The sequence below is a fragment of the Scaptodrosophila lebanonensis genome, unplaced genomic scaffold, assembly GCF_003285725.1.
Source record: "Scaptodrosophila lebanonensis strain 11010-0011.00,11010-0021.00 unplaced genomic scaffold, SlebRS2 tig00000024-arrow-pilon, whole genome shotgun sequence".
Taxonomy (NCBI): domain Eukaryota; kingdom Metazoa; phylum Arthropoda; class Insecta; order Diptera; family Drosophilidae; genus Scaptodrosophila; species Scaptodrosophila lebanonensis.
In genome coordinates this window covers 10,720,751-10,742,615 of record NW_022060538.1, presented here as the reverse complement: position 1 = coordinate 10,742,615, position 21,865 = coordinate 10,720,751, and the positions used below count along the sequence as shown (strand labels likewise).

Below are 21,865 nucleotides of genomic sequence, written 5' to 3'. Positions count from 1 at the left end.
ACGAAGGCGACAACAACGACGACGTCGATGTCGACGCAGGCGACAGGACGCCGAGGACTATAAAAGGAAATGCGCCACTGATAAGGGCCAACATTCTGTCGTCGTCGTCGGCAGAGTTGACGTCTCGTGGCCAATAAGCGGAAATCGCGCGCTGCACACGATTTTGCCTTTTAGATTCAGAATTTGTAACGGTTTCCAGTGGCCATTCAAACAGTCGGCTTAGTAGAGGGACGTGTCGCAAGGATTTACGTGCCAAGTGTTGCGCCTTTTGCGTGCTGCTGCCACTCCTGCTGCTGACATCAATTATTATTACTTGAAAAATCAGATTAGAGAGGCCCGCTGGGGACATTGGCCAGCCTTCAAGTGACTTAAAAATAGGCCTGGACTTAGAGCTCATTTACCTGATTGCGAATTTTGTGAATTTTGACGGCAACGGTCGGTAGTCGGCAGTTCGTGCATCGCTAATTGAAAGAATCAACACCTAGAGTCCGAAACGAATCCTTTGTGCAACCGCCGGCATGAAGCTTGTCGTTTATCTCTACTTATCCATGGTTGTGCTGGGAGTGCAGGTGAGTGGAGGGCAGTTGTTAATTCCGCTGGAACCAGAACCCGAACCCAAACCGGACCGTACATGACTTGCGTTTGTAATTCGATCAACAAGTTGGGTGAACTTTTTGTGTCTTTCTAATTTATGATTTAATGGCTTGATTTAATTTCATCCTTTTGCGGTGACTCGTGGGCGTTAGCCAACAACGATTGATGATGTCCTTTTTTGGTTGTTGTTGTGCGCATTTATTGGCAAAGTTTTGAAACCTTTGACTTCTTCTTTCATCGGAAAAAAAACTTTCATTAGGGTCATGTTACACACACACATGTGAGCAATGTGTAGTGTGTGTTTGTCGAACCAATTTATTTGTTTTTGAACCGCACACATTCATTATTTTGATTATTTTGACTATTTTTGGTAGCAATCGGCTGGCGGCTATATTTGAAACCAACTTCAGCCACATGCTAAGCATACACATATGTAAGTTAATACTATATAGTAGAATATGCAGCGTAAAGTTGGTCCCCTCATACCTCCGCAAATTCCCATTCCATTTGGCCGCCGGGGGCAGTAGCAGGACTATAATCATATTTACTAAGACATGCCTCTTCGCAATCCGCAAATGTCAAAAGTTTTATGGTCGTTATGGTGTGTTGCTTAGTTCTACACAAAACAATGATAAGGCCGTCGCACCAAAACAACTACAAAAAATAGGGTAATGTCCTAAGGTCATTAAGGCAATGTTTTTATTACATACAGAAGTATTTGTTTGGGAGTTAGCGCAGTAATTATATTTGAAGCCCAAATTCAATTGAAAATAATCATAAATAAATCATATGTATTAAAGTAAAGTACCAATAATTGTATTTATCCATTTTTTTTTATATTTATATTTCGAAAGCTTTTACTTGCAATATATCTCAGAACTTATTGTGTTTTGCATTCTACTTTATATTATTTATTATTTATTTATCTGTTCAATACTATACTTAATTTTTAGAATAGTTTAAAGTTAAATATTTGCAGATGATAATTTCAGAGCCCTTAAATCCGATGCATTAATATTCATATTTATATTCTCTAAGACACAACAGCTGTAAAATAAATCTCTAAAAAATGCAAGCCATGAAATAATTTGATTGTAAAAAAAAAAACATTTTGTAATTTGAATGATCCTTACTGTTTCATTATTTTAATATTCTAATTTATGTATGTTTTCTTTGACTTAAGCAATATAAATAATTAAATTATTTTTATATGATTGTTTGTTTTATTGTTTAAATTATTTAAGGAGATTGTACATTCCGTTTTAAAAATGTGATTTTTAATTCTATAATTTAATATTAAATATTGCAACAATAATGCAATTATCATTTCGTATCTCTCTCTAATCTCTCTAATCGCTATACTGACTTCTTTAGTGATAGAAAATATTTTAACAATGTATGGCATTTGAAAAAAGAATAACTAAAGACTAAATTAATTTTTAAACTATTACACATTTTTGTAACGCTTTCATTTGTATGCTTCTTTTAAACTTTTTCTGAAAACGTTGCAAAATTGGAGTATTTACTGCTTTTTCTAATCGAATTGGAGAGTATTGCTTTATGGAGAATTATGTTATGTCAGCTCCTTATTCGTCTTGATTTCTCAATTGTTTGTGTCTGCTTAATTTCATTCATCAACTTTGGTTGCGACTGGTATTTATTTAATTTATTTAATTTTTAAATTTTTTTATTAAATAATTTTTATGATTATTTACTACAAGTCAGCATTTTAGGCACTATCCTGATAAGTCGATGTATGGATTAATGGTAAATAAAATATGAAAAATGAATAAAATATGAAGCAGCAAATAGGGCACACATTTTTTCTTAACGGACATAAAAATGAAGCTTGAGCAACACACTTGGTGCCTAAAAGTGGCCCGATTCCCGTTAGGGATTCATAAATAAACTCAAAAACGGCAAAGAATCACTAAAAGGTGTTGAATTACAAATGCCATTTAAGCTGCCAAGTGCAGCCTTTGTGGGGAGCAGTGGCAACAAAGCTAAGTCAACTCAATGGCCAAGGATAAATGTAAATTGTTTTGCTGCAATTTGCAGAATTTAAGAGCCATTACGCTTACTTGCCTGCAGTGCAACCATATTTGTGTATGTGTGTATGTGTATCTGTGTGAGTCTGAAGTGAGAAAAATCAACAAGCCCCGGCAAGGAATAACAAGCAGCTATGTGGGCTGTGGCTCTGGGGTGCGAATGACAAGCATTTATTGTGGTACTCGCCAACGCCATCGTCATCGTCACCGTCAGGACCCTCAACCGAGAAGCAGCCAATATCATTGTTATTGTAATTGTGGCCAAAGCTAAAGCTGGCCACTCACTCAGCTAGTGAGTCAGTCAGTCTGCCAGTTTGTCAGTTGGACCGGAGAGTCTTGTATGCCATTGTTGGGAAACTACTTGTTGGGGAGCTTCTTGTTGGGGCGCTTCTGTTGTTGTGTTGCCGTCACGCCCACCAAAGTGCAGCTTGCAACTTGATGCGCATTTAATGCTGCATGTTAACATCCACACTCTTCTCCCAAAAGGGGCAGAGCCCGAGCAAAAGTTTGAACATTTAGCTGTCACTGCCAACGCCAACAGTTATCCTTCTTTCCTGCAGACAGGACACACATGCTTATATTGACAATTAAGACATGTAAGTCGAAACAGACAGCATCAGCATCTAAAACTGTCCTAATTGGCAAACAGCCATTCGAGTTGAGCTCTAAACTCAACTGCTGGCAATTAACACCTGCAAACAACTAAAAAGTTGACAGTCCCGCATCAGCAACACACCTTGTTTAATGTCACCCACACGGGTAGAAAAGGGTGTTCTAAAATTCAAATGAAATTAACAGTGAGTGTTGGCAAAAAATCTTTCGAATGATTTCAGAAATCCTAAGTCAAATCTTTCAACATACAAAGAATTGATGATTGATTGATATTAAACCACAAAATTAAATGAATGGCTATTTAAATTAAATGGTATTAAAAGAACATCTGACGTGTATGCTTCTGACGTTTAAAAGGTCGTCTGTTTTGGCACAAAATAATTGAAACTGTATCATTTCCTAAAAAACAGAATTCCTTAGATTCATAGAAACTCCAAGAATAAATAATATCAGCACCTCTCCTCGTTTATTTTTATCATAATTCCTCTTTATTTTTATTGCTACAAGGAGTGTTCCAAAGTAAACAGGACTTATTGAATCTAGCGCCCCCTGGTTGCGCCATCTATATGTCGACTGGCGCGTTAGAATCTGCTATCTTTATCGATTGTCCAGTGAGAATTTCATGACATTTCATCAATTGGAAGTCAAGTTATTGCATTTTAAGTGTCAGTATGTTTGTGTTATCGATGCGAAAATGAGCTTCGAACAAAGACCCAACATTAAATTTTGTTTTAAAATTGGTAAAACTTTTACCGAAACGTTTCAATTGATGGAACAAGTTTATGGCAGTGATTGCCTATCCCGTAGCAGAGTACACGAGTAATTTCAACGTTTTCAAAGTGGTCGTGAGGACATAAATGACGATCAACATGTGGGCTAATCAAAACTCGTGATCACCGAAAATTCCATCGAAACTGTGCGTGAATTCATCAAAAATCAGCCGAAATCATCATTGAAATTGATGGAAATGGAATTGAACATCTCCAAAACACCGATTTATTGCATTTTGACCGAACATTTCGGCTTACGAAAGGTGTGTGCACGGTTTGTTCCGCACAAATTGACTGACGACCAAAAATTGCTCTCATCGATCGACGCTTGTGACCGATTATTTGACCAAAAATCACATTTTAACCATTAACCACTCGCCGTATTCACCTGATATGGCTCCGTGCGACTTCTACCTTTTCGGAAAAACGCATTCGCCCATGGAAGGAAAGCGTTATGCAGACGTAGGCATACTGGCGGCCATACCGGCCAACGAGCTAAAACACTCGTTCAACATGCTTTTGGAACGTGCAAAAAGCTGTATTTAAGCAGTAGGAGACTATTTTGAATAAAATAAATTGATTTTGCCGAAAAACCATTTGTTCTGTTTTTTTTTTTTAAAGTCCTGTTTACTTTGAAACCCACCTTGTACTTCTTCGTCTTTATTTCTTATTTGTTAGGTCAAATAAAGCCCTTGGCTACCGTCTGGTGCGAATCGAGGCATAGCTGGCGTTTGGCAAATAAATAAATAAATTCGCCCACCGATTCAGATTCGTTATTAGATATTTCTGTAATTTCTATAGCATTTTTTATTCTTTAGTTTTATTTATTTTAATATTTATTTTATCGATTTTTTTTCATTTTTAACCGACTTCAAACAAGGATGAGGTTATCAATTCGTGTGTATTTTTTACATTTTCATCTTTAAATAAATAAAAATAAAATTTCGATGATGATTTTGTTCTAATTATTATGCACGTATCACGTTTGGGTTCGACAGTTTAACTCCCCATTTCGGTGATGAGATTTAGAATTTTAATAAATAAAATTAATTTTAAAAAAATGTTTTTTTTTTTGATACACCCCTCTTATGCTCAAATATATGTTGTTCATTTCTCTTACTTTTTTTTTAGTTTATTTACGACACAAAAACTAATGACACTTTAGGTCCAAATACCTGTATAATATTTCAACTCGTGGACACTTGTATAGATGATGTGCATCAGGCAGAGATCGCAAACTTTTAATTGACACCAATTTGTCAGCTGTGCCAAGGAATCTTTCCCACATACTGCAAGACATCAGCAGCCAATAAGGCTTGAAAGGCCTTCACAACAACAACAACAAAATAGGAAGGAAAAGCATGGAAGGGAAATTGTGTAACACATTGTAGCTGGCAAGGCGGTCGCATAAATTTGAAAGGCAAATGTGTACTAAGAGAACCAAATTGCGTTTCTGAATTATGTTATATATGACACACACACACACATACAGATATAGACAAACTCACATACACCGACACACATAAGGGTCGCATAAAATCCATTGCAGTGTTCAATGTTCTATAAAATGCGAATTCGAATTGGTTTGTGGGCTGTGGCTTGACTTGTATGGGCGAACAGTGCCAGACTCGATGCTAACCAGTATGTACTCTCGTCCTGATATATGTGTTTTGTAACTAATTTCCGTAACAGAAATGGAATTCTTTCCATTGCAGCGGAACAAAAATGCAAACTTCAAGCGCAGCCAGCAGCGATGACAAGCTGATGAGTTTTGTTTATGCTGTGACATGTGTAGAATATTATAAAGTTTATTTGCAGCCTCAGCTAAGTTGAGATTGTTCCTATTTTGAGGCAAAATAGATTGGAATGCTCAGTTAATTAAAATAGCGTGGCCCTTGTGTGAGAGCTCCTATAATCAGAGTTAGCTTCATTGCATTGTTGTCAATTTTTTTAAAGCAGCAATCTATTACCAAACTGTTACTCCATTTTTATATATTTTGAAACATTCTTCACTAAAGTTTTCACACTTGAAGATAATCAAGCGAAGCCATTTAAATGATGACATATATGGCCATCTTCCACTGCTATGAATCACAAATGTGAAACAAGAATTTTATTCTTTTCTTTGAACCATTTTATAAATAAACTAAAACTACAATGAACGAACCTATTCGCTAATAACTTATACTTTTTACTAGCAATAACGTCTCAAAAAATGTAAACCAAATATGAAATTACAAACAATAATCAAAATATACAAGTATAGTTAATATCCTGTATTATTATTTATTAACTACCAGTTGCCACAAGAAGAGCACTGACGAACTAATTGTATTTAAATAATTCTACGTTTTATAACTAAAAGGGAAGGGGTGAATGTTTTCCAGCTATTTTTTCTTAGAATTAAGTGTGACGCAGGGGATAATTGAAACAATAAGTGATATAGCCTGTTATGCCAATGATTGTTAATTGATGAATGCGAATGAAATCCGATATGCTTTTCGGCTGCGGCAAGATAAAGATTTCGGTGTAAGTTAGATTCTGAAACATAGTGTGAAAATAATATAAAAAATTAAAAGGAATTAACCTTAATGTTGGCTATAAATAGAATAGAAATAGCAACTAATTTCGTTCATTACATTTCTAAGAAAGCAATACATTTGAAACTTCCTCAAAATAATAAAAAAAAAATTGAACTTAATATTAGCTATAAGTAGAATAGAAAGAGAGAAAGAAAAAAATAGCAATTAATTTCGCTCGTTACATTTCTAAGAAAACAATACATTTGAAACCTTCTCCATTGAGCAGCAACAACATCATCCCTGAACAATTATTAAAGAATATTCGTAAAATGTTCAAGTTGGCTTTAAAATTCTGAATCTTTAGTTCGAACGATGGATTTAATTTAGTTTACTCTGTATTGTTATTTTGGCGGATTATGCAAACATATAAGTTACATTTTTGCTTCATTATATTAAGTTGTTTAAGCTAGTTGTTAAGCCATTGAACCAAATTACAAAAACGAAGAAAGATTTATTTCAAATTTAAACCGCTTATCTGAAATGTAACAGAATCGTAAAGCAGCCAATCAAAAAATATATAGATTATCATGCTATCGGCACTTGAAGAACTGTTTACTTGGTGGCGGCATCACAAGTGCCCCATTCATTGGGTGTTACATTTTATTTAATACTTTATTTTATTGAAACTCTTCGATTTGTGAAGGAGAAGGGAACGCGAAAAATTGTGTTGCCTGCTTTCGAGCGCAGCCTGCACACGAATTGCATTTTACATTTCATTAAACTTTTGTGCAAATTAATTAAAAGTACAGCTGCGGGCAAGTACTCGTATGAAAATAAAAACAATCAAGCCCACAAACACCCACACATAAATAAATGTGGGCAATGGGGCGTATGAGCAATCAAATTAACTAGCAGGCGCGTAAAATCAACGCAAAGAGCATTTATTTATTTTATTTTATTTTATTTTTTTCGGCATCTGTTAAATGCACTTAAATCGCAAAGTTTTAAATTGAACGCGTCGGCGTTATAAATTTAATAAGTTAATTATATGTAATTAAATGTATGCGAGCATAAAATTAAATATCTGGGGTTTCAGAGCGCAGAATGAAATGTTGCTGGCGTTCAGTCGGTTTCTCCGACCACATCTTTTGTGGCTTGTGGCTCATACATAAGTATGTCAGTTATGTCATATCATTGTTGTTTCGCATTCACAAAAGGAAATCCCCATTTCTCTGCCCTCGCACTTAAATTCAATTCACTGAGCTTCACTTCATTTTCAGCATTATGCGCATATTTAAGCTAATCATTATTGTTATGAAAAGCAGTTCGAGAATCCTTTCTCCTGGGGTTCATCTACATATTTGCGTATAAATTACTTTCACTTTACTCCACTCTACTCTAAAGCAAACAAAATCCATTTGCCGTGCAGTTAAGATATAACTAACCGCTTTAATATTTCATGAGCCACAAACATTTTCTGCATTTTTTTGGTCACTCCGACTATGCTTAGCCATTTCCCGTTGCCTGTTTCCCGTTGCCCTTTGTTGGCCGTCTCTTTTGCGGACTTACATTCAAAGTCAGCTTAATGCACAAATCATTACTTATTTATGTCAAACTACAAAACCCGTAAAAGCATATTTTCAACTAGTACTTCATAATTAAAACGCCTCGCTCTCGTCTTACAGCATTTGTTGGCCCAGTCTGCCGAAATGCCAAAATAGATTGTCGGTGTAAAGTCAATATTTGAAGAGATAGATTTATTGCTCGGCACTTCCGTTTGCCTTTTAGGTCCGGCAACAAGTGTGCGGGCGTATTCGAGTATAGGTGTGTGGGCGGCATCTTTGTTGCTGTTATCCACAACGAAACTTTAACTAAAAGCAAAATATTTAAGTGGTTCTTAAAGGCAGACCGACGTAAGTAAATGGTGGCTTAACAATGCGCATAATTTTGATATAATTAGCACTTGTAATAATTCGTAGGCATGTTTTTGTAAATGAATTAGCTCGGCTTAGAAAAGCTTTGCAGGCCTCCGGCGCCAGCTGTGTTGTTGGTGACATGCTGGAGTTTTTAAAAGCTATTTATGTATTCTTAAAATTAAATAGGGTATTATTATTTTAGTTGTATTGGCACAATTTATTTATAGCCATACAGCTGTTCCTTTTTGTTTTAAGTCTTGAGCAGACTTAATTGTGTTACTTGGAAATAAAATCATCGTACATTTAAATAAATTAATATGAAGAAGATAGCGAACATTTAAAGAACATTAGGTATGGTTTAAACAAAAGAATTTAATACGGCTTTACTGTGGCTCTAAACTTATCAAAAGGGAACCAGCCCTAAAGAGGTTTAGATAAAATGCAATGGCAACAGTTTATCAGCTTACTCTGCGCCCAAGACACTATTGCTGCAGGCATAAGTACCTGCAAGGACTAACAGTTGACAATCTACATAAAATAAATTAAAATCGTCATAGGAATAGAACAAGTAAGGTATTAAGCAATCCATGGAAAAAATTATAACAAGAATAGAAAATTGAGGTGAAGAATATAAATTAATAAGAATTAGTATGCATCTAATAATAGTCTGACATCGAGGAAAATGAAATTATAATGACTTTGGCATATATATATTCATTCTTTCCTTGATCTCCTCAGCCAGTGGAATAAACATGATTTATCTCTTAAATAAATTGATTATATAAATTATTTAAAAAATGCTTTTAAGTCTAACTTAAACTTCGTGCCAGAAAATATTGTGGGAATGGAATTTATTAAGAACGATTTATTACAAGCGATATTGGCGCCCCAAAAAGATTTCTCAACATCTACATTTTTAGTTTAGTCGTGACCTTAGATTAATAAATTATGCTTTTATTGCTTATCTTTTATTTGTTATACTTATTTTAATTATGTTTTGTATTAATGTTTAGTGTTATGGACACGATTCGAACCTTTCGCGCAATAAAACTGTTATGATAAACTAGATATATATTTTCATCTGACAGCACTCACATTGTACTCGTAATACTTCCTAAATTTCTCCTTATTCTTCGGTATTCTTAATATAGTTTGCATTAGTTTGCATCAGCTTTATTTTTGGCTTGGTTAGGTCCAAATCGCAATCGGAATCTAAATAAAACTGTGTACTAAAATGATGAATAATTTAGGGAATATTTTGTAAATAACAAAGTTGCCGCCAGTAAACAAATGTAATAACAAATCAACATCAAATTTCACACTTGTTGTGACAGTCGCTTCCTACCAATTTAGCCCGAAACCCTTGTGGGTGTAATCACACAGCTGGCTGCGACGAAATTGGGGGGAGGCCCCTCAGAATATATTTCCTTGACAACAGTTGGAGGACGCGTGCTTGTAAATACTTATGTTGTAACTTTTGGCATATGCCACGCTCAGTCCCTCAAAAACTTGCTAATTCATTTAGTTTGACAAAAAGCGATAGCAGCAGCCTCCCACATGCCACATGGGCCGCCTCTGTGGTCCCTGAGTCCTTCAGTCGACATCTCGGCTGGGGCCTCTCAACAATGTTATTATGCAAATGAACTTGCGTCAAGTGTGTTCAAAAAGGATCATGTTTATTATTTATTTACTGACTGTCGTCACTTTTGTTAAAAGCGTGCTGATTTTTTTCTCTCTCTCTCTCTCTGCATTTCACGTTTCTTGGGCAATGGAGCCTGGTTAGCTTGTGACGCTGATTAACTTTTCAATGCTGCTGGTTGGGGACAAAGATTTATTACGTCACTGTCAAGTGCTGAAATTCAATGACAGCAATGAAGACTTGTCAGAAGAATCTATGCATTCAAAGAAATTGGTAACTCAAAATTTGGAATGTCTTTATTCGAATTGGGGCTATTTTTTTAAATGCATCCCCCAACACTTAATTCAAAAAACAGTTTCAGCTGAGAATAATTCTTCGTATTTTCCACCTATTTGCTAACTATAGATTTTTGTTAATTTATATTCTTTATTTAAAATCTCTCCTAAGAAGGATAATTATTAAATTACAAGTATATGGTAGCATTGCATTTGTTCTGAAATCAACAAAGTATATATCTGTATATAAAGAAAACAATTTTTTTTGCTTACACAATGAAACAAAAGATTAGTTAAGATGAGCTGCGTTCATTTTAACCTCCAACTGGGGCACAAGTTGCTCCCAAATCAGCATATTTATTTCTGGTAATTTAAACCAGGAATATATAAAAATTCTCAATTATGTCAAAAATTTTAATTTCTGTAATATCTGGCCCAAAATAAAAAGTGAAGTTGGATCTGAAAAATATAGTCCCTAAAGTTAAAAAAAAAAGTTAAGAAAATTTTCAATCTGCATTTTTTAACCAAAATAATTTCTTATTCCGAAATTATTTTAAACGTATTTCAAAAACAAATATGAAATTGGGAAAAAATGTAAAATAATATTATAATCACAAAGTACACGATGGTTAATCTGCTTCTTCTAAAGATGAAGAATCTTTGGATGTATATTTAAATTTTGTTCGAAAATGAAGATAATTCTAGGGAAATCCTGTTGTCCAAATGCAGATGTTACCATATCTGCGTAACCTAAAGTTCTGACCAAAGCTGCCACTAATTGACAGTTTCGTAACGCGCTGAACTCGTTAAAGGCCCAAAGCCGTGTTGGCTTTTCGAGTGTTGCGCAAACAATTGAAATTGAACGTATTTGGCAAACACCGAGTGCGGCTAACCCCAACGGGGCTTGAGTTTCCACAAAAACGTCACCATTTATCAAATGTCCGAGACCGTCTAATGAGTGCGAGCGTCCTCGCTGCGCACCAGCGATTTCAATTAACACCCCAAAAAGGAATACTTGTAATACAAAAAAAAAAAAAAAAATGGTTACCTTTAATCAATCATAAAAGTTGGCCCGTGTTGGTTCGCCTACCCGCAGCTCTAGACAGAATTCTAGCAGAGGTCGTAAGCGGCTTTTGTGTTTCTATTTTTGGGTTAAGAGAGTAAGGGTTGCTGCATTCGAAACCTTTGCCTGGCTTTGTCCATTTATAAACTTTTTCAGTTGCTGCGCTTTTCGACTCTTAAGCTGTTAAGCAGCCAGACAGCACCAATGCTTGACCAGCTTCAGCTACAAAATATCCTTTCTTTCCTCAAAATTCACGGTGCATAAAAAGCTTGAGTGTTTCTCCTTCTCTAAGCCCCAAGGGCTGTCGTTGTCGCCTTCATCAGCGAGCAGATGCACTTAAGTTTCCATTTAGCTTTTAAGCAAATTAAGGAATAAATTTGTAAATCTCAGAAAATAAACACGCTTAGACATCGCAACAGATGAGAAATGATGACAGTTTTCCTAATTTTACATTTTACAATTTTCCATGAGATTTTTCATAAAACTTTACTTTTTGAAATAGTAATGTAAAAGTCGCTTTTTTAAGAAATTATATTACTATGTTATTGATAAATTTCTCTTAAACGGGCAGCTTAAGAGCGGACAGCATAAAATATGTATAAAGTAGAGTTTGTCACAAGAAAATATAATCAATTCACATTTCCCAGCACTGCAAAATATTAGAATTAAGTCAAATATAATAGTCATCAAGCCGCAAGAATCATTTATAGCTACTTCTCCAATTAAACATATATCGAAATTGCTTGAATTTGCAGAGTTTTCAACTTGTTCTTCAAACAATTACTTATATCCTGTGAGCTTACTTACAAATTAAGTTGTTTTTTGTGGAAAAAGCACAAGTTGCGGTGAGAGTTTCTGAAAATAAATAACTGTTCAGTAATCTGGCAAACTTTAACTTTTAGATTTAATATTTGAGATCATGAAATATGGAGATAATATGTACATGTACATAAATACAAGTAAGTTGATATAAGCTGAGCTGTATGGAATTTTGATAAATTTATGAACTAAAGAGAGAGGTAGGAAGTTGGTCAGTTGGGAAAAGATTTAGCATCTAACTGTTATAAACTGCTTTTCTGAAATGAAAGTATTGATGTTTCAGAATTGCCAGATGACTTTATTTTTGTGTGGGATCAAAGATATGTGAGTGAAACTAAAGCGTCTGAGTTTTGAAAACTACCTTCCATTTAGTCCCAGATCTTGCCAAAACTTCCTAAGCCCCTAGATGGTTTTTTTTTTTTTTGTTGAGGAAGTGATCGGCGGGATTTGTGTTTGAAAATAAATGTAAAAATCTTTATTGGGAATGCAATTTTACAAATCGGAATGGTGTCTGTATTTAGCTGCCGCTATAACTACGTCGTCGGCTTCTTCGTTAGCTTTCTTTTGCAATGGCCTGGAATCCTGTTATACAAGGGAAGTGCAATAAAAGCAACTATTGAACTTACACAGGGTAGTAGTATTATTAGATTTGAAGGGATATTAATTGGCCGGATTGCAGTATAAAATTTCACTTTGTACTGCAAGAAAAATTGCAATTAATTCGGCGCTAAATTTAGAATTGAAAGGGCAAGTACTATTTGATTTGAAGAATATGCTGAGAAATGAATGCAGTTTAGTGCTAAAGCTTGTATATTTGGCGACATAATCTTTTGGAGATGTTCAATTCCATTTCCATCAATTTCAATGTTGATTTCGGCTGAGTTTTGATGGGTTCACGCGAAACTGTGCGTGATCACTAATTTTGATTGGCCCACATGTTGATCGTAATTTATGTCCTCACGACCACTTTGAAAACGTTGAAACTACTCGTGTACTCTGCTACGGGATAGGCAACCATCGCCATAAACTTGTTCCATCAATTGAAACGTTTCGGTAAAAGTTTTACCAATTTTAAAACAAAATTTAATGTTGGCTCTTTGTTCGAAGCTCATTTTCGCATCGATAACACAAACATACTAAAATGCAATAACTTGACTTCCAATCGATGAAATGTCATGAAATTCTCACTGGACAGTCGATAAAGATAGCAGATTCTAACGCACTAGTCGACATATAGATAGTGCCACCAGGGGGCGCTAGATTCAAAAGTCCTGTTTACTTTGGAATGCACCTTGTAGTACACAGAATTCGTTCGATTAAACAAAACTATTTCCCTTTCTTTTGGTTTTTAATAAGCTAAACTCTAACTCTTCTACAAACATTTTTATAATTTTTTAATAAAAATGAAAATATATTTAAGAATATGTTTACATTTTCGAGAATGGCAAGTTAATGAATAAATATCACTTAAACGGTTTTTTTAATCTACCAGCATATTTCACATTAGGTTTGATTAAAAAATTCAAATTGATTTGGCACTTTGTGGCACAATGTGGAGCCATTCTGTCTGACTGTCTGTCTGCCCCGTGTCCTGCTGTTCCTCGAAATGGTCATTTAAGTCAAACAAGCAGCGACAAGCACAGCAAATGGAACAAGTACAAGCACAAGTGTCTCGCTGTCAGCATGTAACCAAGCCAAATGGCGCAATAATCGCAGTTACAGTTACAGGTCCTGACTGTGTTAAAAAGCACGAAATAGAATAGAAAACAGAAAATACATGGATGTTGTTATTAGCTTGGCATCCCGCAGATTTTATCGCTTAAGCATTTGACTTTGCCGCCGCTGCCTCACAAAGGGCAGCCCACATTAGTAGCAGTTGCATTTGCCAGGACAACTGTCCCTTTTGTCCCTTTTTAATATTTATTTATAAAAATCTTTTGTATGAACTGAAGGGCTCTTTGTGGCAGCTGACTGACTGATTCATTCATAAGAGCCCGCTACATACACATTATTTACTCTCGCTGTTTACTTCTTACAGGCCTGGCCAACAGTGAAGCGTTCCTTTGAGCTTTATCCGCCGCCGCCGACCAATGTCCACACAATCTCCGGTAAGTTCACAAACGGGATATGGGGGGAAGGACTGCATACTGTTGCACTCAAGCCCTTAAAACGATTGCAAAAGTCTCAAATTGTTCTTGCAAAATTGTTTTTTCAACAAGCTATGCCTTTGATGTGCACTACACGGCGTATACGCAATATATTGCAGTGAAATATGTACGTATATAGTATTGCCGATATGAATATTAGTCAAATATTTGCCCAGGCACTTTGAATCACATAGCCCATTCAAGCAGAAGACACAAATTGCACTTTATATAAGTTGTTCATACTTATAAAAAGAAGCAGGATAAGGGATACACGTGCGGAAAAGCCATAAATATTGTAAACTAACCCGAGTTCTGGCCACTGCTTGCCCTCTGGAGCCACTCAATGAGCGTTGAAAGCAACATATTTAAATTGAAATTCCGTTGAAATGCAAGTTATTAAATTTTGATGACATGAATCTGTAAACTTTGTTATCGTTCGTGCCCGCTCAATGGCAACAAACTACGAGCTTAGTTTCATTGACAAGCCATTGCCAAAGCAACAAAACCTTATTTCAATATAACTTCTTTGCATGCTCTGCAAGGGAAATTTGCGGCCACCATACTTATAATTGCTTTTATTTATTGCGTAGTTGACATAGCAATGGGTCCTATTTTTGATTTAGCGGAGAAGGACGATTCTTCTAGATAACTATCTCGAAGTTGGTTAATTAACTTGAAAAATGAAATTAGGTACAAAGCACAAAACATCTGATTCATTTAAAAATAAAAAAATGAACTGAAAAAAGTTTGTTTGCCTAGCGCTTAGAAACTGTAAGAAACAAGAAAGTGTAAATCATTCACATTTCAATGCAAATACCAATTTAGAATTAATGGCTACTTCGAATGATGGGCAAAGCTAACAAGCTAGTTTACATATTCTTTATTGAAATTGCATTGAAAACAATCGCTTTTGCAAAAATTTTAACAAGAAATAAATAAATAAGAATTTGGCTCAAATTTTCTGAGCTCCGATTACTGGCAATTTAAAGCAGTTTTGGCTCCCTATCGTGAGTACAAGGACGCTGTTGTAATGCAGAATTTTCTATGTGGTGCAGGGATTAACGGGGAGACCTTCTAATTGACATACTAAGGTCGAATTGTTGAGATTTATGCATTCTACACGTTCGATAAGAATAGAGAATGGAACAAGATTATTATCCCAATCCAGTTAGCACGGTTAAGAGCATAGCTCCTCATCAGAATGCAGATTCGAGATTGTGTTGTCACAAACTGTCAAGTTCAGACCAGTGGGAACACACTGGCAGCTGCAAGATGGTCCGCACCATGTAGAGACAAAAAACGAACATAATTCCTCCTGCAACTCCAAAGCGAAGAATGCAGGCTCATAGCTCATTGCTTGGTAGCCACCCTCGCCAAGAAGCTGGGCATCAAAACAGACGACAGATGCAAGAGTTGCAAGAAACCAGAAGCGATTAAATCACTCAGCCAGAACACACAGGACAAAATAGCTCAGTGTCTTACAGAATTGCCTCACTCCCTTAGTGCTCTCCTGCCGCACTGCTGCCATTTTCAAAGCGCAGCAGGATGCTGCTGGACTATTAAATCATAAATCAATAAATACTTACACATTCTCATTTCCGAATATCTCTGTTAAGAAAATTTACATTATATTTTCATAATTACGAAGGAAGATTGTTAAAATATTAATGAATAAAAGAATTTACAAAGCTGCCACTTGAATCATACTCTAAGTAGTTCTACTTTGTTTTATACAATACCTGAATAATTTACATAAATAGGCTTCTTCTTCCAATGCTGACTCATTATAATTCATTAGCCCGCACTGCTTTCAAATTTCTTAATAGCTTAATGACTAGTTACCTAATTGGTATTATAAAATTATAATGTGGCTGAAATATTTTCAATGATTCATATTGCTAATTGATAATTGATAAGCGCATTTAATTAAAGTATGAAAATGCCAAGACTGTCGCACATTAAATGCAATTAAGCTTCATCATAAACAATTAGGCGCCGAAAGCACACACAGGCTGACAAATAAGAGACGTAGACACAGGAGCAGTGGCCAGAAAGTTTAACATTTATAGACAAAGTTATGGAGATTTATGTGTGTGCGTAACAAATTCGGACGCCTACGCAGATGGACAAGGGCCAGAATTGGAGCCGGAGCCAGAGCCAGGGCCAGGGCCAGGGCCATATGAGAAGTATGTGACGGGCATGCATAACAAGTAAAACGCTTCATTAATTGTTTTGGCCATGGTCATAAGGCGTGGTACGTGGTATGTCACAGCCAACTATCGATGGGTAAGGGACCAAAATCTAGCTAATAATGCAAGCCATAAATCAGCAAACGGCGGCATTAAGTGGCATTGAGTGACCAGAGCGACCAACGTGGCGTATGATAAATTAATTGTTGCAAACAGGCCACGCACAGTGGTCCAGACTAGAACATAACTAGACCAAATGTATGATTTCCTCATAGCAAGCAATTAGGGTTTTTCAAAATGAAATTAAATGTAATTTGTCTCATTGCCAATAAGGTCTATTTATTTATTTTTGTTTATACATTAAAAATAATACACCTAAATTCAGTATTTAAGCGAAGAATAAACATTGATTTCTTATTGATAATCTATTCAATAAATTTTGAAGCAATAATGCCTTTCAAGAACCATGCATCTTTTTAAAACAAACAATTCTTAGCCACAAATATTCACACTATTTCTTGAAGCCACTTTTTGTGAAAATAAACAATTTCTCTGAGCGAAGCTTGCCTACTTAAGCATTTGTTGATTGGATCTTTACAGCAGAATCACTTTTTTCATTATCTCATATTAAATTTAACAAAAAATCGACTTTGAAATAAAAATGTATAATTCTGTCACTAACCATTAGGAAATAATAAAAAATAGCAAATCTAAAAATATTTGTTCATGTTGTCTTAAAGAATACAATTATTAAAATATAATAACAATAAATAAAATATTACGACAGTATAATTATTTAAATTCATGACCATATAACAATCAAATTTCTCTTAATAAATTAGTGTTAAGTAGGAGAAACTGTAATATTTTATAAATTTTATAAAAATGATCACACATTTTTGTATTGATAACAAACTTCAACTCCTCGCAACTATTCATACTTTTTATTTTTAAAAGAATTTCGCAATGAGAAATTAGCACCAAAAAAGGCTATTATTTATAGCTGAATTTATAATTTCCAATCCAATTTTTGTATTTACTTATTTCGTTTCTGCTCTCTAAAACTTTTTCGGAAAATGTACGCTTTCCTTTTTTATGTACAACAAATTCAAAAAAAAATGCTTAACTAGAAATGTTTAGTTTTAAAAAAAAGATAACATTTTTAAATTTTAAAAACAATTGATCTTTTCATTTTCTACAATTAAAACCTGTCGACATCGATGTAAAATTTCTAAGTCTAGTAATCAAATGATTCGGAATTTTGAGAACGTTGGATATGCTATAACTTGTTTCAGGCCCTAAAAATGTGTTTAAAAACCTTCAAACATGTTTTAGTTTTTTATATTATATTATATTATATTATATTATATTATATTATATTATATTATATTATATTATATTATATTATATTATATTATATTATCTTATCTTATTATATCTATTATCTTCTTCTCTTATCTTCTCGTATCTTATCTTCTCTTTATCTCATTTCTTCTCTTCTCTTCTCTTCAATCTTCTCTTCTCTTCTATTCTCTTCTCTTCTCTTAGCTCTTCTTCTCTTCTCTTCTCTCTCATTCTCTTCTCTTCTCTTTCTTTCGATTCTCTTCTCTCTCCCCTTTCTTCTTCTTCTCTTCTATTCTCTTTCTTCTCTTTTTCTCTTCTCTTCTATCCTCTTTCTTCTCTTCTCATCTCTTCTCTTCTATTCTCTTCTACGTCTCTTGCTCTTCTCTTCTCTTCTCTTCTCTCTCTTCTCTTTCTCTTCTAGTACTATTATCGTTTGAAATGTGGTTTATGAGTCAGCTGGCTGGTTTCGGTTTTAAGTCCAATCATATATCATTTTGACATTGATTGGAAGTTTAATACCAATAGTTAAAGGAACGCCATTCGGTCAAAAACTACTCGTATGTAATTGATCAGCGATAGCTTTCAAACAATGTATAAGCAATTTTCTTTACAAACAGCTTTGAATACTATTCAATGAAAGAAAGTAATAAATTGTTATTGATTAAAACGCTGAAGACCACTGTGATATACGGCTGGAGTCCGTCAAATGATTTCCAATTATTACATACACCCACACAAACACACAACCACACAGAATTCCGGGCAAACAGAGACAAACAAACAATGGCAGCCAATGAGCTGCAACTCGAAAGTCGAATCAAGCAGCCATCCGTCCTGCCTCCCAGACATCCTCCCAACCAACCAGCCCACACACAAATTACATTTTCAGAAGCTTCTGCAATTTATTGAAATTGGCCAAATTGCTTTCGAATGGCCTGCATTTTGGGCGGATTTTGGGTGGGACCTGGGGCCTTAAGCTATACATTGCAGTCATTAAATCCTCACTGCTATGTTCCCATCGCAGATTGCATGCACGTGGCATCCGAGCCAGGTGATTACATCTTCAAGAAGTCAGCACCGTCATCGTCGTCGACGTCGTCACAGCCGCTGGGCGTGCTCAACAGGGAGGCAGCAACTCTGCTGGAGCTGGAGGCGGGAGCTGAGGCTGAGATTGCTGCAGCTGCTGCCGCCGCGGCTGCTGAGGCTGCTCTGGATGTGTGCGGTCTGTATGTGATTGGCGAGCCAGACACGATTGTGGAGATTACAATGAAACACTACGATGTTAATTGCGAGACCGGCGGTCTGATGGCGGTAAGACAGTCTATTGCCTTTTTTTTATTCATTAAACTACATCTACATCCTCTACAAATATACTTGTATGTATATATACGTTTCCATCGCACCTTGTTTGCCAGTTCGTTGATGGCTGGGAACTAAATGGCGAATACTTTCCGGGCATTAAGGATCATCATCGTCCGCTGGAGGATCGAGTCTTTGAGTTCTGCAACAATTACAAGCACTGGTGTGTGCTCATACTTATTTGTATTATAGTGTTATGGTTTTATATGAATTGTTTATTGTCAGGCCACGCATCAGCAACAAAAAGTTCTTTCGCTCCAGTCAGAATGCCGCACTCTTGCAATACCGTATCCCGGCACGGGGATCCTTTGTGGCCAATGTCCGCTTCCACAAGATAACACAGCGTAAGATTTTATAACAATATATTTCATTTAAACTATTTACTAAATCTTTTATTTGTTTTAAAGAAAAATAAGTAATAAACTAATAAATATTTAAATTAAATGTAGATCAAAAGGAACTAATCTCATGACCAATTTTTGTTTCATTATTTTTACTTTTTGGCTTATAAAAACAATTGTTTTACTGAAATTTAAAGAATGCAAATCTTTAAGATTTTCAGTTTTAAAATATGTATGTATATTATACATATTTGAAGCATATGTGCATGAGAAGGAGCAGAAAGGGCCATCCAATACCAATATTCTTTCAATTGTTTATTAAATAAATATTTGATATGAAGATTGTTTGACAATAATTTGATTTTATTTTTAATATCTACATTTTCTTAAACATTGTCAAAACATCGTATAGGAAATATTTCATTTTATGTACATTTTTAATAAATTATATGACATTTAACTTTGTCGGAATGTTTCTAAAACGTACAAAATTGCATTCTAATGAAATAAAAAATTTATGAAGCCACACTTTTTACGGAACTATAAAATATGGTTTTGACAAAGTCAAGCTTTATTTAATTCCTCATAAGGAAGCATTTTTACTGGCAAATACAGTACATTTGGTCGCAAAACATGTTTATAATTCAATGACAGACTTTTCCATCAGCCACTCGTTCAGCATAAGCCTTGAATGTTGAAATTTTGCTTAATATTCTAGACTTGTTTCTCTAGTTCGTCATTTAGAAAATTGATTGACACAATTGATTTGTTGACTGTCGATAAATATGCTGATCGGCTGTTTTATTGGCTTTTATGACAAGCTGGGAAAAATGTGCTGCCATGGATTCCATAGACCTTAAGCCATGGGTTTTTTAATTTTAGTGCATTCAATATTTTGTTGATGTTTAGAGACTTAGGCCGCTTGCCTTAAATTAAGTCTTAAGTCTCTTCTTTCAATTCAAGCGCTTCTAGGCGCTTCTGCTTCTTCATTTCTAAACGGAGCTCAATTTTTTCAGCGCCTCTCTCCTGGACCAATGCATTTGTATCAAGAAAACTATATAGAGAATGTTTACATTGTCATCTGATTCTAGCACAAATTTCAAGAGGAAATAGCTTAAAATCTATTACAAAATTCCCCTCGAAAAGATATACATAAAAGTGAATTAATTAAAATATTAAAAAGGTAGCTGAGCTAGATTTGTCTTCAAAAATATTATACTTACAGACAGATATACATACCTATATCTTTTCTCTGCTGACTTCATTCTTTTTTATTTCTTTGTAATTATTTAACCAACTTAAAAAGTTTTAGTTGATTAAAAAGGAACTAATTTTAATTAAAAAAAAACTCAAATATATATAAAAATACGAATTATAAAAAATATGTTTTCCTATGTATGTACGATCTTCCTTTTTGCAGCCTGCAATGTGCTCGTTCAGGATACTGCTGCCGTTTACAAAATGGCGAATTACGGACACGCACGCAACTGTACGCTCTCCGCGCTCTTTCCGGCTTCCATTTCTCTGGCCAACTTGCGCATTGGTGGCAAGATCGTGCGTGCCCAACAAAAGGTCAATTATGATGTGAGTATGAGAATGTCAGACTACCATATCCCTCCAAACGACTCTCTATGAAATGTAGTGCAACATGTTCACTGATCGTTTGGAAATTGGCGGATCCGCTGGTCTAGATGCCGGAGCCATGGAGCTGGCCAGTGCTGTGTGCGGTGCCTCCAATGAGCCGGGTCCGGAACAGGCCATATTCTGTGGCGTGACCAATGTGCGTCTGCTATCCACAGGTCGCTATCAGAATCAGGTCGCTGTCGTGGTGCGCAAGGCCGACGAGCAGGATCTGGATATAGCCACGCTTATGTGTGCGCTATAAGCGGATCGTGGACAATTCTATGTAAATATGGACGATTATATATTTACCGATTATGTGTTTGTGTGTAAACACAAATGCCAACATATGTATTTATATGTAAAAACAAAAAAAAAACATGAACAAAATGTAAAACTAACCCCCCAAGCAACTTGAACTTTGACCCCCAATCTCTCACTCGTGTGGCATTTTAATTAATCCGCAGTCAAAAATACTCATCTGGTAGTTTGGAGCTACAGCCAAACCCAACAAAAAATAATACTAATAATTGAAGAAATATAAGAAACCAAAGAAACTTTTAAATAAATATTATGTATATCGAAAATTCTGAATGTTGACAAAATA

The 21,865-nt window shown here is 35.3% G+C and overlaps 1 protein-coding gene across 1 annotated transcript; it reads left to right on the top strand.

Annotated features, from left to right (window-relative positions):
* Window positions 1-113: 113 nt before the first annotated feature.
* On the top strand, window positions 114-21,865 carry LOC115621411 (corticotropin-releasing factor-binding protein). Its single transcript, XM_030515058.1, has 7 exons — window positions 114-569; window positions 14,297-14,366; window positions 18,963-19,249; window positions 19,354-19,460; window positions 19,523-19,641; window positions 21,059-21,222; window positions 21,281-21,865. Exons 1-7 carry the CDS (start codon window positions 519-521, stop codon window positions 21,521-21,523), a joined length of 1,041 nt encoding a protein of 346 aa, XP_030370918.1. The 5' UTR covers window positions 114-518; the 3' UTR covers window positions 21,524-21,865.

What these genes read in the sequence shown, in the direction of transcription:
- LOC115621411 (XM_030515058.1), top strand. Translation starts at nt 519, where the DNA reads ATGAAGCTTGTCGTTTATCTCTACTTATCCATGGTTGTGCTGGGAGTG. An exon ending in AGACCGGCGGTCTGATGGCG is followed by an intron (nt 19,250 to 19,353) that starts GTAAGACAGTCT and finishes CTTGTTTGCCAG; the next exon opens with TTCGTTGATGGCTGGGAACT. An exon ending in CTTCCACAAGATAACACAGC is followed by an intron (nt 19,642 to 21,058) that starts GTAAGATTTTAT and finishes TCCTTTTTGCAG; the next exon opens with CCTGCAATGTGCTCGTTCAG.